General features: G+C 41.9%; 1 protein-coding gene across 1 annotated transcript in view; it reads right to left on the reverse strand.

Moving 5' to 3' along the window:
• The window catches only part of LOC139393681 (CUB and sushi domain-containing protein 3-like), a gene marked incomplete at its 5' end in the record, with an annotated part of 562,572 nt that overhangs the window by 363,311 nt on the left and 182,510 nt on the right, over positions 1–16,751 (reverse strand). The window contains 4 exons of the mRNA XM_071142025.1: positions 1,907–2,098; positions 2,609–2,811; positions 5,868–5,994; positions 10,541–10,732. Of these exons, the coding sequence (XP_070998126.1) occupies positions 1,907–2,098; positions 2,609–2,811; positions 5,868–5,994; positions 10,541–10,732 (714 nt within the window). The remainder of the gene's footprint in view (positions 1–1,906; positions 2,099–2,608; positions 2,812–5,867; positions 5,995–10,540; positions 10,733–16,751) is intronic.

Raw genomic sequence — 16,751 nt, forward strand, 5'->3', positions numbered from 1 at the left:
GATGGAGGGCTGATAAACCAGCTATATTTCATATACAGCCCCACCAATACAGATGGAGGGCTGATAAACCAGCTATATTTCATGTACAGCCCCACCAATACAGATGGAGGGCTGATAAACCAGCTATATTTCATATACAGCCCCACCAATACAGATGGAGGGCTGATAAACCAGCTATATTTCATATACAGCCCCACCAATACAGATGGAGGGCTGATAAACCAGCTATATTTCATATACAGCCCCACCAATACAGATGGAGGGCTGATAAACCAGCTATATTTCATATACAGCCCCACCAATACAGATGGAGGCCTGATAAACCAGCTATATTTCATATACAGCCCCACCAATACAGATGGAGGGCTGATAAACCAGCTATATTTCATATACAGCCCCACCAATACAGATGGAGGGCTGATAAACCAGCTATATTTCATGTACAGCCACACCAATACAGATGGAGGGCTGATAAACCAGCTATATTTCATGTACAGCCCCACCAATACAGATGGAGGGCTGATAAACCAGCTATATTTCATATACAGCCCCACCAATACAGATGGAGGGCTGATAAACCAGCTATATTTCATATACAGCCCCACCAATACAGATGGAGGGCTGATTAACCAGCTATATTTCATATACAGCCCCACCAACACATCTGGGTGGGATAGTCTGCCAGTAGTATAGTATAGTATAGTATAGTATAGTATAGTATAGTATAGTATATTATAGCATAGCATAGTATAGTATAGTATACTATAGTATGGTATAATACAGTATATTGTAGTATAGCACAGTATAGTACGGTATAGTATATATAAGTACAGGATAGTACAATACAGCACATTACAGTATAGAATAAATAAGTACGGTATAGCACAGTACAGTATAGTATAGATAAGTACAGTATAGTACAGTATAGTATAGAACAGCACGTATTGTATAGATCAGTACAGTACAGTTTAGTACGGTATAGTATTTATAAGTACAGTAGAGTACAGTATAGAACAGCGTAGTATAGTATAGCTCAGTACAGTACAGTATAGTACAGTATATTATAGTACAGTACAGTATAGTATGGTATAGTATATATACGTACAGTACAGTACTGGGCTGCCAGTAGTATAGTATAGTATAGTATAGATCAGTATAGTATAGATCAGTACAGTAGTAAATCCTCACCAATGCAGCTGGGAGGGCTGGGCTGCCAGCAGTATATTATATTATAGTATAGTATAGTATAGATCAGTATAGTATAGTTCAGTATAGTAGTAAATCCTCACCAATGCAGCTGGAAGGGCTGGGCTGCCAGTAGTATAGTATAGTATAGTATAGTATGATATAGTATAGTGCAGTAGTACATCCTCACCAATGCAGCTGGGAGGGCTGGGCTACCAGTAGTATAGTATAGTATAGTATAGTATAGTATAGTATAGTACAGTAGTACATACTCACCAATGCAGCTGGGAGGGCTGGGCTGCCAGTAGTATAGTATAGTATAGTATAGTATAGTATAGTATAGATCAGTATAGTATAGTGGTAAATCCTCACCAATGCAGCTGGGAGGGCTGGGCTGCCAGTAGTATAGTATAGTATAGTATAGTATAGATCAGTATAGTATAGATCAGTATAGTAGTAAATCCTCACCAATGCAACTGGGAGGGCTGGGCTGCCAGTAGTATAGTATAGTATAGAATAGTATAGATCAGTATAGTATAGTAGTAAATCCCCACCAATGCAGCTGGGAGGGCTGGGCTGCCAGCAGTATAGAATAGTATAGATCAGTATAGTATAGATCAGTACAGTAGTAAATCCTCACCAATGCAGCTGGGAGGGCTGGGCTGCCAGTAATATAGTATAGTATAGTATAGTATAGATCAGTATAGTAGTATATCCTCACCAATGCAGCTGGGAGGGCTGGGCTGCCAGTAGTATCTGTTGTCCACTTGGATGCAGGTGATCTTGCTCTCTCCCTGCAGCTCATATCCTGGATCACAGGAGAAGGTCACCGTATCATCTGGTTCTCTCCCATCTCCGTGACGACTGCCGTTCATAGGCAGGCCTGGATCTCTGCAGGCTGTCGCCACTGAACCTGGAGACACACGGCAGACATGACGTTACGCAACAGTTGAAGGACACACAGCAGACATATGAGACCCGTTAGCTTCCCAGTTCATATGAGACCCGTTAGCTTCCCAGTTCATATGAGACCCGTTAGCTTCCCAGTTCATATGAGACCAGTTAGCTTCCCAGTTCATATGAGACCCGTTAGCTTCCCAGTTCATATGAGACCCGTTAGCTTCCCAGTTCATATGAGACCCGTTAGCTTCCCAATTCATATGAGACCCGTTAGCTTCACAGTTCATATGAGACCCGTTAGCTTCCCAGTTCATATGAGACCAGTTAGCTTCAGAGTTCATATGAGACCCGTTAGCTTCCCAGGTCATATGAGACCCGTTAGCTTCCCAGTTCATATGAGACCCATTAGCTTCCCAGTTCATATGAGACCAAATATTACAGAGTTGAAAGTAAATAGAATCTATAAATGCTCGTCTTTCTTGTCACTCAAGAAACTGAAAGGTATTCTTCTTGAAACACTCACTTGAGAAGTCGATGGCGAAGCCAGACTTGGTGATGTAGAAGTCAGTCTGGAACTGAACGGTGACGACGTTGAGGGTGCTGTGTATCCCCTCGGGGAGCAGGGAGCCAGACACCTCCCTCAGAGACATCTCATTTTCCGCTGGTCCGTCCCAAACCTCCAGGATGTCGTGAGATGCCTCTGTGTCGAACGCCAGGAACTGGAGGCTTAGGGAGGATGGGATTTAATAAATCGGATAAAAAGAATTAAAAAAGATTTTGGCCAAGACAACACCAATTTCAAATCACAAATTATTCATCTTCTATCTGTATTCGCTTGAGGTTGTGTGCATTTTCTGTTTACTCTATCACCAAGTGTCTGGCAGGACAAACCATCTGAAAACTATTCACATCTTCCCTTTGACTGGTGCCAGGCACTGGAGGGCTAGTTGGGAAGGATTGGGATGTGATTAGACAAACCAACTCCACAGTCAGGCAGCGACCGAAATGATTAGAGAAACTACAGTACCTCTACAGGCAGTCACCAACTGTGTATTCTGAATCTTTAATTACATGGTTCTGAGTAACAATATCTGGAAATGCAGAAGGCTATGTTTTGTAACGCATTGATATGTGAGATACCAGAGAAGGATGCCCCATTTTTTTTCTCTTCATTTTAATTTCACGGTAAAAAAAAGGTAGATGAGTACCAGGGTTTTCGTTATGCAAAATATGCTGCCGGACAAGATAACTAGGAAAATTTTAATTTAACGCCCATTTTTAGTAAATTATCTGACCCATAACCATTCGGTTTGCGTAACCCATTAGGGTGTCCACCACACGGTGCTCAGAATGACAGAAATCATATTTAGATTATGGTAATTCATCTTCATAGAACGTGTAACTTCCTGTAATGAAAGCTGCCCAATAAAACATCACTTTCAAACATTTTCCCAAAATGCAGTTCGTGGGGAAAACACCATTCTAAACGGTGCATCCTGATGCGAAACTTAGAAAGAGGTGGGGAACCTATAGATGCATCAACTAAGACGGGTTGCTAATATGACTGAAGGATTGTGCCTTTGACTTTCTGGACAATTGAAAAAAAACGTTTATATAAAAACCAATAGAACAGGAAAGAAATGTTGGTTTCAACGGCATATGAGGAAGTCTTTATAAAATAACTGTCTGAGTGTTTCTATGGTGGGATATTACCAGGAGCAACGAGCAGAGGAGCTGCAGGACCTGGAGAAGTCTTTATAAAATAACTGTCTGAGTGTTTCTACGGTGGGATATTACCAGGAGCAACGAGCTGAGGAGCTGCAGGACCTGGAGAAGTCTTTATAAAATAACTGTCTGAGTGTTTCTACGGTGGGATATATTACCAGGAGCAACGAGCAGAGGAGCTGCAGGACCTGGAGAAGTCTTTATAAAATAACTGTCTGAGTGTTTCTACGGTGGGATATTACCAGGAGCAACGAGCAGAGGAGCTGCAGGACCTGGAGAAGTCTTTATAAAATAACTGTCTGAGTGTTTCTACAGTGGGATATTACCAGGAGCAACGAGCTTAGGAGCTGCAGGACCTGGAGAAGTCTGACAAGTGATATTCAGCTCAAAAAAGGCTCTGTATGCTGTGCTCATGTGATAAATAAGATACATGATGACTAACGAAAAAAAATATACACGACCCGATTTAATTATACAAAATGTAGCAAATTATCCTATAGACCGATAAACATGGCGGTCAAATGTATTTCCATCGACTGATATTTCCAACAATGAATAAAAAGCATTGTTTTGCAATGGGATTGTTTTTTCTTCCACTCAATTTGGCAACAATTTTATTTATTGGCTCATATTTTCTTACCGGTCAAAAGCCGGCAATTACCAGCTAAGGAAACTCTGATGCGTACATACCTCCAAAGCCAATTACCAGCTAAGGGAAACTCTGATGTGTACATACCTCCAAAGCCAATTACCAGCTAAGGAAACTCTGATGCGTACATACCTCCAAAGCCAATTACCAGCTAAGGGAAACTCTGATGCGTACATACCGCCAAAGCCAATTACCAGCTAAGGAAACTCTGACGCGTACATACCGCCAAAAGCCAATTACCAGCTAAGGAAACTCTGATGCGTACATACCTCCAAAGCCAATTACTAGCTAAGGAAACTCTGATGCGTACATACCTCCAAAGCCAATTACCAGCTAAGGAAACTCTGATGCGTACATTCCTCCAAAGCCAATTACCAGCTAAGGAAACTCTGATGCGTGCATACCTCCAAAGCCAATTACCAGCTAAGGGAAACTCTGATGCGTACATACCTCCAAAGCCAATTACCAGCTAAGGAAACTCTGATGCGTACATACCTCCAAAGCCAATTACCAGCTAAGGGAAACTCTGATGCGTACATACCTCCAAAGCCAATTACCAGCTAAGGGAAACTCTGATGCGTACATACCTCCAAAGCCAATTACCAGCTAAGGGAAACTCTGATGCGTACATACCGCCAAAAGCCAATTACCAGCTAAGGAAAACTCTGATGCGTACATACCTCCAAAGCCAATTACCAGCTAAGGGAAACTCTGATGCGTACATACCTCCAAAGCCAATTACCATCTAAGGGAAACTCTGATGCGTACATACCGCCAAAGCCAATTACCGGGTAAGGGAAACTCTGATGCGTACATACCGCCAAAGCCAATTACCAGCTAAGGAAACTCTGATGCGTACATACCGCCAAAGCCAATTACCAGCTAAGGAAACTCTGATGCGTACATACCTCCAAAGCCAATTACCAGCTAAGGGAAACTCTGATGCGTACATACCGCCAAAGCCAGTTACCAGCTAAGGGAAACTCTGATGCGTACATACCGCCAAAGCCAATTACCAGCTAAGGGAAACTCTTATGCGTACATACCGCCAAAGCCAATTACCAGCTAAGGGAAACTCTGATGCGTACATACCTACAAAGCCAATTACCAGCTAAAGGAAACTCTGATGCGTACATACCTCCAAAGCCAATTACCAGTTAAGGGAAACTCTGATGCGTACATACCTCCAAAGCCAATTACCAAACTGTGCATTATGAATCATAATTTAATGATTAAAGTAAGTAAATATTTGACAAGATGTTATCTGAAACAACAGCAGGACTGTTTTGTAATACATTAACATAGAAATGGTTCTGTATGGTACCAGACAAGGGTACCCCATTTTGCCTATTCATTTTGTGGTAAAAAAGTTAATATCCGATTCCAATTCTATATTTGAAATAGCTACCTGACGATGTTGCCAGAGTTGACAGTGATGGTCCAGGTACAGCGCAGGTTGTTGTCGTAAGGAAAGGGATATCCAGGAGACAGGATGCGGCCTGTAGACTCACCTTTGAACCTACCGCCACACTCCGCTGGAGGCACACACACACAGAAACACACACACGCAGAAACACACACACACAGAAACACACACACCAAAAAAACAGGTCACTAACAGGTCATCCGACCTTGTCAACATCCAACATCTAAACAACAGAACAGTTCCCTCGAGGGAAAATGTATTAAAGAAATACATGCATACACAACTGCCAGACTTGTCAAATCAGACCATTCCCAGTTATTCAACACGGAGAATACAAAAAAACAGAATAGAGATCTGAATACAAATGACTAGCGGTCAGTAAATCCTAGAGTAAAGCCCCTTTCTCCTTGTACCTGGTAATGGAATGGTGTGCGGTAGACAGAGTACCTAAAGTACTTAGAAATGCCTAAATTATGCCTCTTAATGGCCCCATGAATTACCTTTAAAAGACTGTCCAGAAAATATATGTGTCTGGTCCTGGTCTGTGGGAGAGAGACTCAACACTGCACATTTTGAATTTCTCAGCTATTGTCCTGGTTATCATCAGCCATCAGTATCGCTAACAAACTATCCACACTTCATTAGTATAAATTACATGATCTAACTATCTATCTATCTATCTGATCTAACAACAGATCTAACTATCTATCTATCTGATCTAACACATCTAACTATCTATCTATCTGATCTAACAACAGATCTAACTATCTATCTATCTGATCTAACAACAGATCTAACTATCTATCTGTCTGATCTAACAACATATCTAACTATCTATCTATCTGATCTAACAACATATCTAACTATCTATCTGTCTGATCTAACACATCTAACTATCTATCTATCTGATCTAACAACAGATCTAACTATCTATCTATCTGATCTAACAACAGATCTAACTATCTATCTATCTGATCTAACAACATATCTAACTAACTATCTATCTGATCTAACAGCAGAACCATAACAGGTATCAAAGCAGAAAGCAAGCATTTCATCAACTGTCTCTCTCTCTCTCTCTCTCTCTCTCTCTCTCTCTCTCTCTCTCTCCTTTGTCTCTCATGTTTCTCTCTCTCTCGTGTATCTCTCTCTCTCGTGTTTCTCTCTCTCTCTCTCTCAATTTCAATTTAAGGGGCTTTAGTGGCATAGGAAACATATGTTTACATTGCCAAAGCAAGTGAAATAGATAATAAACAGAAGTGAAATAAACCATAAAAAATGTACAGTAAAACATTACACTCACAAATGTTCCGAAAGAATAAAGACATTTCTATGTACAGTGTTGTAATGATGTGCAAATAGTTAAAGAACACAAGGGAACATAAATAAACATAAATATGGGTTGTATTTACAATGGTGTGTGTTCTTCACTGGTTGACCTTTTCTTGTGGCAACAGGTCACAAATCTTGCTGCTGTGATGTCACACTGTGGTATTTCACCCAGTAGATATGGGAGTTTATCAAATCAGTTTGTGGGTAGTGGGCACATAGCCTGTCTTCTCTTGAGAGCCAGGTCTGCCTCCTGTGGCATTTCTCAATAGCAAGGCTATGCTCACTGAGTCTGTACATAGTCAAAGCTTTCCTTAATTTTGGGGTCAGTCACGGTGGTCAGGTACTCTACTCTCTGTTTAGGGCCAAATAGCATTCCAGTTTGCTCTAGTTTTTTTGTAAATTCTTTCCAATTTGTCAAGTAATGATCTTTTTGTTTTCTCATGATTTGGTTGGGTCTAATTGTGTTGCTGTCCTGAGGCTCTGTTGGGTCTGTTTGTGTTTGTGAACAGAGCCCCAGGACCAGCTTGCTTAGGGGACTCTTCTCCAGGTTAATCTCTCTGTAGGTGATGGCTTTGTTATGGAAGGTTTGGGAATCTCTTCCTTTTAGGTGGTTGTATAATTTAACGGCTCTTTTCTGGATGTTGATAATTAGCAGTCCCTCTCTCGTGTTTCTCTCTCTCTCTCTCTCTCTCTCTCTCTCTCTCTCTCTCTCTCTCTCTCTCTCTCTGAAGCTCTATCGCTCTCTGTTTTACATACAATAAACTCACTGTACCTGTTGAAAATTATTTGCTATTCAAGATGGATAAAATACTTCCTGTTAAAACTGTGTTAGCTCCTGCTCTTTAGGCCAGACACTGGTTTACAACCAAAACACTGCATACACAAGAATCCTCTACTGTCTTTCTGTATGCTCTCGCACTCTCTCTTGTCTCTCTCACTCTCTCTTGTCTCTATCTCTCTCGTTTCTCTCTTTCTCTCTCTCTCTCTCTCTCTCTGTCTCTCTCTCTCGTCTCTGTCTCTCTCTCATTTCTCTCTCTCTCTCTCGTTTCTCTCTCTCTCTCTCTCTCTCTCTCGTTTCTCTCTCTCTCGTTTCTCTCTCTCTGTGTCTCTCGGTCTCTCTCTCTCTCTCTCTTGTCTCTATCTCTCTCGTTTCTCTCTCTGTCTCTCTCTGTCTCTCTCTCTCTCTCTCTCTCTCTCTGTGTCTCTCTCTCTCAGTGTCTCTCTCTCTCTGTTTTACATACACTAAACTCTCTGTCCCCGTTGAAAAGGATTTGTTATTCAAGCTGGATAATAGACTTCCTATCAGTAAAGTGTTAACTCCAGCTCTTTAGGGCCAGCCACTGTTTAACAACCAAAACACTGCATACAAAAGAATACAGTAGTAGCTCACAGGAGATATTCCTGAATAAATCCATGTTAAATAGAGAAACCAAGGCTCCGTGGCATTTATGAAGCCACTCTGTAGCTACACCTGCCAAATGTTTATGTCCATCTTTTACCAGAATCTATCAGCACAATCCACCGCTGATACACAGCTTCTCTACACCTGCTAGACTCAAGCTAATTGCAGTGAATAACTTCAGTGGTTTGTCCTCCTCGCCTTCACAATGGACTGAACCTAATGCAGGAATCTAAACATCTAACACTGATCACAGACGGGAAGGATGGAAAACGGACAAAAACCTTTTTAAAAAATGGATGATTTGGATAGACGTGCATTAATCCATGAGCTACTAAAAAAAAGAGACATTTAAATGTTTCCAATCACTCAAAATGAAATAAATAAAAATAAAATGCGATGAGTTAATTATTTGAAATCACTGCAATACAATACAGCACAATGCTCTCACTTAACGTTAAAAACCAACTGGCATCAAGACCATTTAACATAAAGAAGCAACTGGCATCAAGACCACTTAACATAAAGAACCAACTGGCATCAAGACCACTTAACATAAAGAACCAACTGGCATCAAGACCACTTAACATAAAGAACCAACTGGCATCAAGACCACTTAACATAAAGAACCAACTGGCATCAAGACCACTTAACATAAAGAATCAACTGGCATCAAGACCACTTAACATAAAGAATCAACTGGCATCAAGACCACTTAACATAAAGAACCAACTGGCATCAAGACCATTTAACATAAAGAATCAACTGGCATCAAGACCACTTAACATAAAGAACCAACTGGCATCAAGACCACTTAACATAAAGAATCAACTGGCATCAAGACCACTTAACATAAAGAACCAACTGGCATCAAGACCACTTAACATAAAGAACCAACTGGCATCAAGGCCACTTAACATAAAGAACCAACTGGCATCAAGACCACTTAACATAAAGAACCAACTGGCATCAAGGCTACTTAACATAAAGAACCAACTGGCATGAAGACCATTTAACATAAAGAACCAACTGGCATCAAGACCACTTACCATAAAGAACCAACTGGCATCAAGACCACTTAACATAAAGAACCAACTGGCATCAAGACCACTTAACATAAAGAATCAGCTGGCATCAAGACCACTTAACATAAATAACCAACTGGCATCAAGACCACTTAACATAAAGAACCAACTGGCATCACCCCCATTCTCAAGGATCAATTATTCTGAACAAAACATGAGAGCTATTTGTCTTCTCCAACTAAATGAAAAGCGGAACGTTTTTCCAACAGTCCAATTAAGTGGAAATCATGTAGGACTAAATCCATGAGATTAACACTGAGCTCAGCAATGTTGACTGTCTGATTGGACTGTATACTAATATGGGCTGCCAGGGAAAGGATGCAGGGAGGGAGAGAAAGAGAGCGTGAGAAAGACAGAGAGACAGAGAGAGAGAGAGAAAGACAGAGACAGAGAGAAAGAGAAAGAAATAGAGACAGAGAGAGAGAGAGCGTGAGAAAGACAGAGAGACAGAGAGAGCGTGAGAAAGACAGAGAGACAGAGAGAGAGAGAGACAGAGAGACAGAGAGGGAGAGAGAAAGAGAAAGAAAGAGAGACAGAGAGAGAGAGGGCGTGAGAAAGACAGAGACAGAGAGAGAGAGAGAAAGAGAAAGAAAGAGAGACAGAGAGAGAGAGAGAAAGAACAGGAGAGAGAGACAGGGATAGAGGGAGTGAGGTGGGGGAGGGAGGAAGGGAGATGGGATAGAACAAGAGAGAGAGATGGAGAGAGAGAGAAAGAGAAAGAAAGAGGTGCGAGAAAAATAATGAGAGAGAGAGACAGGAAGGGAGGGAGATGGATAGAAAGAGAGAGAGATGGAGAGAGAAGAGAGATTGAAAGAAAGAGGGGGACAAGGAAGGATTACCTATGCATGAGGGCAGGTGGTTGTCCCACGCTCTTCTCTCTCGGGTCATGCACTTGAGTATGCCACTTCCGTGCAGGGAATAACCTTGGTCACAGCCGTACGTGATGGCACTGCCAGCGAAGTGCCCCTGGTCGCTGACTTTGAACCCAAACTGAGGCACCCCGGGATCCTCGCAGTGAGACAGATCAAAACCTGCCAGAGAGTTATAGAGTAGAGGAGAGGGGAAAAAAAGGTTGTATCATTATGGAGACTGTCCTAGAGACAACACACATTATAGAGACTGTCATAGAGACAAAACACATTATAGTGTAGAGGAGAAGACAAAGAGGGGAAAACAGGTTGTATCATTATGGAGACTGTCATAGAGACAACACACATTGTAGAAACTGTCCTAGAGACAACATACATTGTGGAGACCTCCTAGAGACCACACACATTATAGAGACTGTCCAAGAGACCACTCACATTATAGAGTGGAGGAGAAGACAAAGAGGGAAAAACTGGTTGTATCATTATGGAGACAGTCCTAGAGACAACACACATTATGGAGACCTTCCTAGAGACAAAACACATTATAGAAACTGTCCTAGAGACAACACACATTATGGGGACCATCCTAGAGACCACACACATTATGGAGACCATCCTCGAGACAACACACCTTATAGAGACCGTCCTCAAGACAACACACATTATGGAGACCATCTTAGAGACAACACACATTATGGAGACCATCCTAGAGACGACAGACACAAGGACACACGTGCTCACATTATGGCTGCACACATTATGGCTGCACACATTATGGAGACCATCCTCGAGACAACACACATTATGGAGACCATCCTAGAGATAACACACCTTATAGAGACCATCCTCGAGACAACACACATTATGGGGACCATCCTAGAGACCACACACATTATGGAGACCATCCTAGATACCACACACATTATGGAGACCGTCCTAGAGACCACACACATTATGGAGACCATCCTAGAGACAACACACATTATGGAGACCATCCTCGAGACGACAGATGTGCTCACATTATGGCTGCACACCTGGAGACAACACATTCACACACTAGAGCACATACACAAGGACAAACACAAAACTCAGAAAACAATGTGTCGGCATTTCAACTAGTAAGTGTTTCTGGGAACCAGCCATAGTGTCACACAGTGACATAATCTCATTCCTCTGCATTGTAAAGACCAGAGGAGGCTGCTGAGGGGAGGTCAGTTCATAATAATGGCTGGAACGACGTGAATTGGAAACGGCATTAAAAACACATTGAAAACATGTTCGCTACCATTTCACTCATTAACAGCCATTAGCACGAGCCCGTCCTCCCTTATTAAGGTGCCACCAACCTCCTGTGGTAAAGACATTAACTATGTCCTATGTAGCACCCGATGCTCTGGTTAAATGTAGTGTACTATATATCTATAGGGAATAGGGTGCCATTTGGGACGCGGGCCTTATTGATTAATAAAGCGTGGGAATAATGTCCCGCTTCAGAACATAGTGAGTATGGTGGACTTAAAGTCCCATTAAATGACTAAGCAGGAAAAAGATCCTTTCTGGACAGAGACAACAATTACATCTAGCTAATTAACTGCTCAAGTGACCGTGACTCTGGTAGCAGGATGGAGAAGTGCTATAGGCTAAGGCTCCTCTTAACAGTGGGATGAAGGGAAAAATATTAACCCTATGTGTTAGGGATGAGGTATTAACCCTATGTGTTAGGGATGAGGTCTTAACACTATTTGTTAGGGATGAGGTCTTAACCCTATGGGTTAGGGATGAGGTATTAAGCCTATGTGTTAGGGATGAGGTATTAAACCTATGTGTTAGGGATGAGGTCTTAACACTATTTGTTAGGGATGAGGTCTTAACACTATTTGTTAGGGATGAGGTCTTAACCCTATGGGTTAGGGATGAGGTATTAACCCTATGTGTTAGGGATGAGGTATTAACCCTATGTGTTAATCTACCACCCCACTACCACTATCAGATTAGAGCCATAATGGAGACTAGACATCTACCACCCAACTACCACTATCAGATTAGAGCCATAAAGGAGACTAGACATCTACCACCCAACTACCACAATCAGATTAGAACCATAAAGGAGACTAGACATCTAACACTATTGGATTAGAGTCATAAAGGAGACTAGACATCTACCACCCCACTACCACTATCAGATTAGAGTCATAAAGGAGACTAGACATCTACCACTATCAGATTATTGCCATAAAGGAGACTAGACATCTACCACTATCAGATTAGAGCCATAATGGAGACTAGACATCTACCACCCCACTACCACTATAAGATTAGAGCCATAATGGAGACTAGACATCTACCACCCAACTACCACTATCAGATTAGAGACATAAAGGAGACTAGACATCTACCACCCAACTACCACTATCAGAATAGAGCTATAAAGGAGACTAGACATCTACCACCCAACTACCACAATCAGATTAGAACCATAAAGGAGACTAGATAGACATCTACCACCCCACTACCACAATCAGATTAGAACCATAAAGGAGACTAGACATCTACCACCCCACTACCACAATCAGATTAGAACCATAAAGGAGACTAGACATCTACCACTATTGGATTAGAGTCATAAAGGAGACTAGACATCTACCACCCCACTACCACTATCAGATTAGAGTCATAAAGGAGACTAGACATCTACCACTATCATATTAGAGCCATAGTGGAGACTAGACATCTACCACTATCAGATTAGAGCCATAATGGAGACTAGACATCTACCACTATCATATTAGAGCCATAATGGAGACTAGACATCTACCACTATCATATTTGAGCCATAATGGAGACTAGACATCTACCACCCAACTACCACTATCAGATTAGAGCCATAATTGAGAATACACATCTACCACCTCACTACCACAATCAGATTAGAGCCATAAAGGAGAATAGACATCTACCACCCCACTACCACAATCAGATTAGAACCATAAAGGAGACTAGACATCTACCACAATCGGATTAGAGCCATAATGGAGACTAGACATCTACCACCCCACCACCACTTTCAGATTAGAGCCATAATAGAGAGTAGATATCTACCACTATCAGATTAGAGACATAATGGAGACTAGACATCTACCACTATCATATTCGAGCAATAATGGAGACTAGACATCTACAACTATCATATTAGAGCCATAATGGAGACTAGACATCTGTCACTATCATATTTGACCCATAATGGAGACTAGACGACTACCACCCCACCAACACTATCAGATTAGAGCCAGAAAAGAGACTAGATATCTACCACCCAACTACCACTATCAGATTAGAGCCATAATGGAGACTAAACATCTACCACCCCACTACCACAATCAGCTTAGAGCCATAAAGGAGACTAGACATCTACCACCCCACTACCACAATCAGATTAGAACCATAAAGGAGACTAGACATCTACCACTATCAGATTAGAGTCAAAAAGGAGACTAGACATCTACCACTATAATTTTAGAGCCATAATGGAGACTAGACATCTACCACTATCATATTAGAGCCATAATGGAGACTATACATCTACCACTATCATATTAGAGCCATAAAGGAGACTAGACATCTACCACCCCACTACCACAATCAGATTAGAACCATAAAGGAGACTAGACATCTACCACTATCAGATTAGAGCCATAATGGAGACTAGACATCTACCACCCCACCACCACTATCAGATTAGAGCCATAATGGAGAGTAGACATCTACCACTATCATTTTAGAGCCATAATGGAGACTATATATCTACCACTATCAGATTAGAGCCATAATGGAGACTAGACATCTACCACCCCACCACCACTATCATATTAGAGCCATAATGGAGACTAGACATCTACCACTATCGTATTTGAGCCATAATGGAGACTAGACATCTACCACCCCACCACCACTATCAGATTAGAGCCATAATGGAAACTAAACATCTACCACCCCACCACCACTATCAGATTAGAGCTATAAAGGAGACTAGCCATCTACCACCCCACTACCACTATCAGATTAGAGTCAAAAAGGAGACTATACATCTACCACAATCAGATTAGAGCCATAAAGGAGACTGGACATCTACCGCCCCACTACAGCTATCAGATTAGAGCCATAATGGAGACTGGATATCTACCACTAGGAGATTAGATCCATAAAGGAGACTAGACATCTACCACTATCAGATTAGATCCATAATGGAGACCTGACATCTAACACTATCAGATTAGAGCCATATTGGAGACTGGATATCTAGCACCCCACTACCACTACCAGATTAGTGGAGGCAATGTAGCATATGTTTATTGTCCTCCCACTTTTGGTTCTGATCACTAATTAACTTGTAATTGTTGCATATTAGTTGTTGAATTAATATTTATTGTTGAATATATTAGCTATCAAATAGCCAACAAAAATATAGTACACACACGCTTAGGCTGTCCAGATGTCCTCATAGGAGAACCATTTAAAGAACCCTTTTGGTTCCAGGTAGATCTCTTTCAGGTAATGTTTTGGTCATGTCACGCTTAGGCTGTCCAGATGTCCTCATAGGAGAACCATTTAAAGAACCCTTTTTGGTTCCAGGTAGATCTCTTTCAGGTAATGTTTTGGTCATGTCAAGTCTCCTCCAGTCAGGTTGTATCTGTAAAGGACTGTGGTCATGTCTAGTCTCCTCCAGTCAGGTTGTATCTGTAAAGGACTGTGGTCATGTCAAGTCTCCTCCAGTCAGGTTGTATCTGTAAAGGACTGTGGTCATGTCTAGTCTCCTCCAGTCAGGTTGTATCTGTAAAGGACTGTGGTCATGTCAAGTCTCCTCCAGTCAGTCAGGTTGTATCTGTAAAGGACTGTGGTCATGTCTAGTCTCCTCCAGTCAGGTTGTAACTGTAAAGGACTGTGGTCATGTCTAGTCTCCTCCAGTCAGTCAGGTTGTATCTGTAAAGGACTGTGGTCATGTCTAGTCTCCTCCAGTCAGGTTGTATCTGTAAAGGACTGTGGTCATGTCAAGTCTCCTCCAGTCAGTCAGGTTGTAACTGTAAAGGACTGTGGTCATGTCTAGTCTCCTCCAGTCAGGTTGTATCTGTAAAGGACTGTGGTCATGTCTAGTCTCCTCCAGTCAGTCAGGTTGTATCTGTAAAGGACTGTGGTCATGTCTAGTCTCCTCCAGTCAGTCAGGTTGTAACTGTAAAGGACTGTGGTCATGTCAAGTCTCCTCCAGTCAGTCAGGTTGTATCTGTAAAGGACTGTGGTCATGTCTAGTCTCCTCCAGTCAGTCAGGTTGTATCTGTAAAGGACTGTGGTCATGTCTAGTCTCCTCCAGTCAGTCAGGTTGTAACTGTAAAGGACTGTGGTCATGTCAAGTCTCCTCCAGTCAGTCAGGTTGTAACTGTAAAGGACTGTGGTCATGTCAAGTCTCCTCCAGTCAGTCAGGTTGTATCTGTAAAGGACTGTGGTCATGTCTAGTCTCCTCCAGTCAGTCAGGTTGTAACTGTAAAGGACTGTGGTCATGTCTAGTCTCCTCCAGTCAGTCAGGTTGTAACTGTAAAGTGCCGTGCTATGCGGCAGCAGCAGAGAGCATGTCTGTCTTCGTCCCAAATGGAACCCTATTCCCTATGTAGTGCACTACTTTTGTTGGGCTCAGGTCAAATATAGTGCACTATATAGGGAATAGGGTGCCATTTTGTACGTAATTATGATTTATGTTACTGCCTCCTAGCAGAGACACAGCACCATGCTAGATGTTATTACAGTATTACAAGTGTCATGGCCAGGATAAATCACAACAGTTACTGCCTACATTTAGAAAATTACCTACACGCTTCCCTCTCTAACGACCGTGAAAACATCAGATTTCATGTTCTGAACGAGATTTAAGCTGACCCTCCCAACCCTGGCCTGTTCCCGCTTCCTGGACAACAAATCACTCATACTGAATTGACTCCGTCTTAGGAACAGGTTTGTTATATTACAAATGGCAGGATGGTTGGGGGGGGAGGACCTGGTGAGTATGGTTTCAACCCTATTCTTACAACAAGGCTGCTTACAACTTGCAAAACACTCATTTGCTCAGATATTTCCAAACTTTTAACAAGGCAGGTAACACTACAAGTTACCCAGTCAAAGTAATTGCAGAGAAAGC

This window comes from Oncorhynchus clarkii, unplaced genomic scaffold, assembly GCF_045791955.1.
Source record: "Oncorhynchus clarkii lewisi isolate Uvic-CL-2024 unplaced genomic scaffold, UVic_Ocla_1.0 unplaced_contig_214_pilon_pilon, whole genome shotgun sequence".
Classification (NCBI taxonomy): Eukaryota; Metazoa; Chordata; class Actinopteri; order Salmoniformes; family Salmonidae; genus Oncorhynchus; species Oncorhynchus clarkii.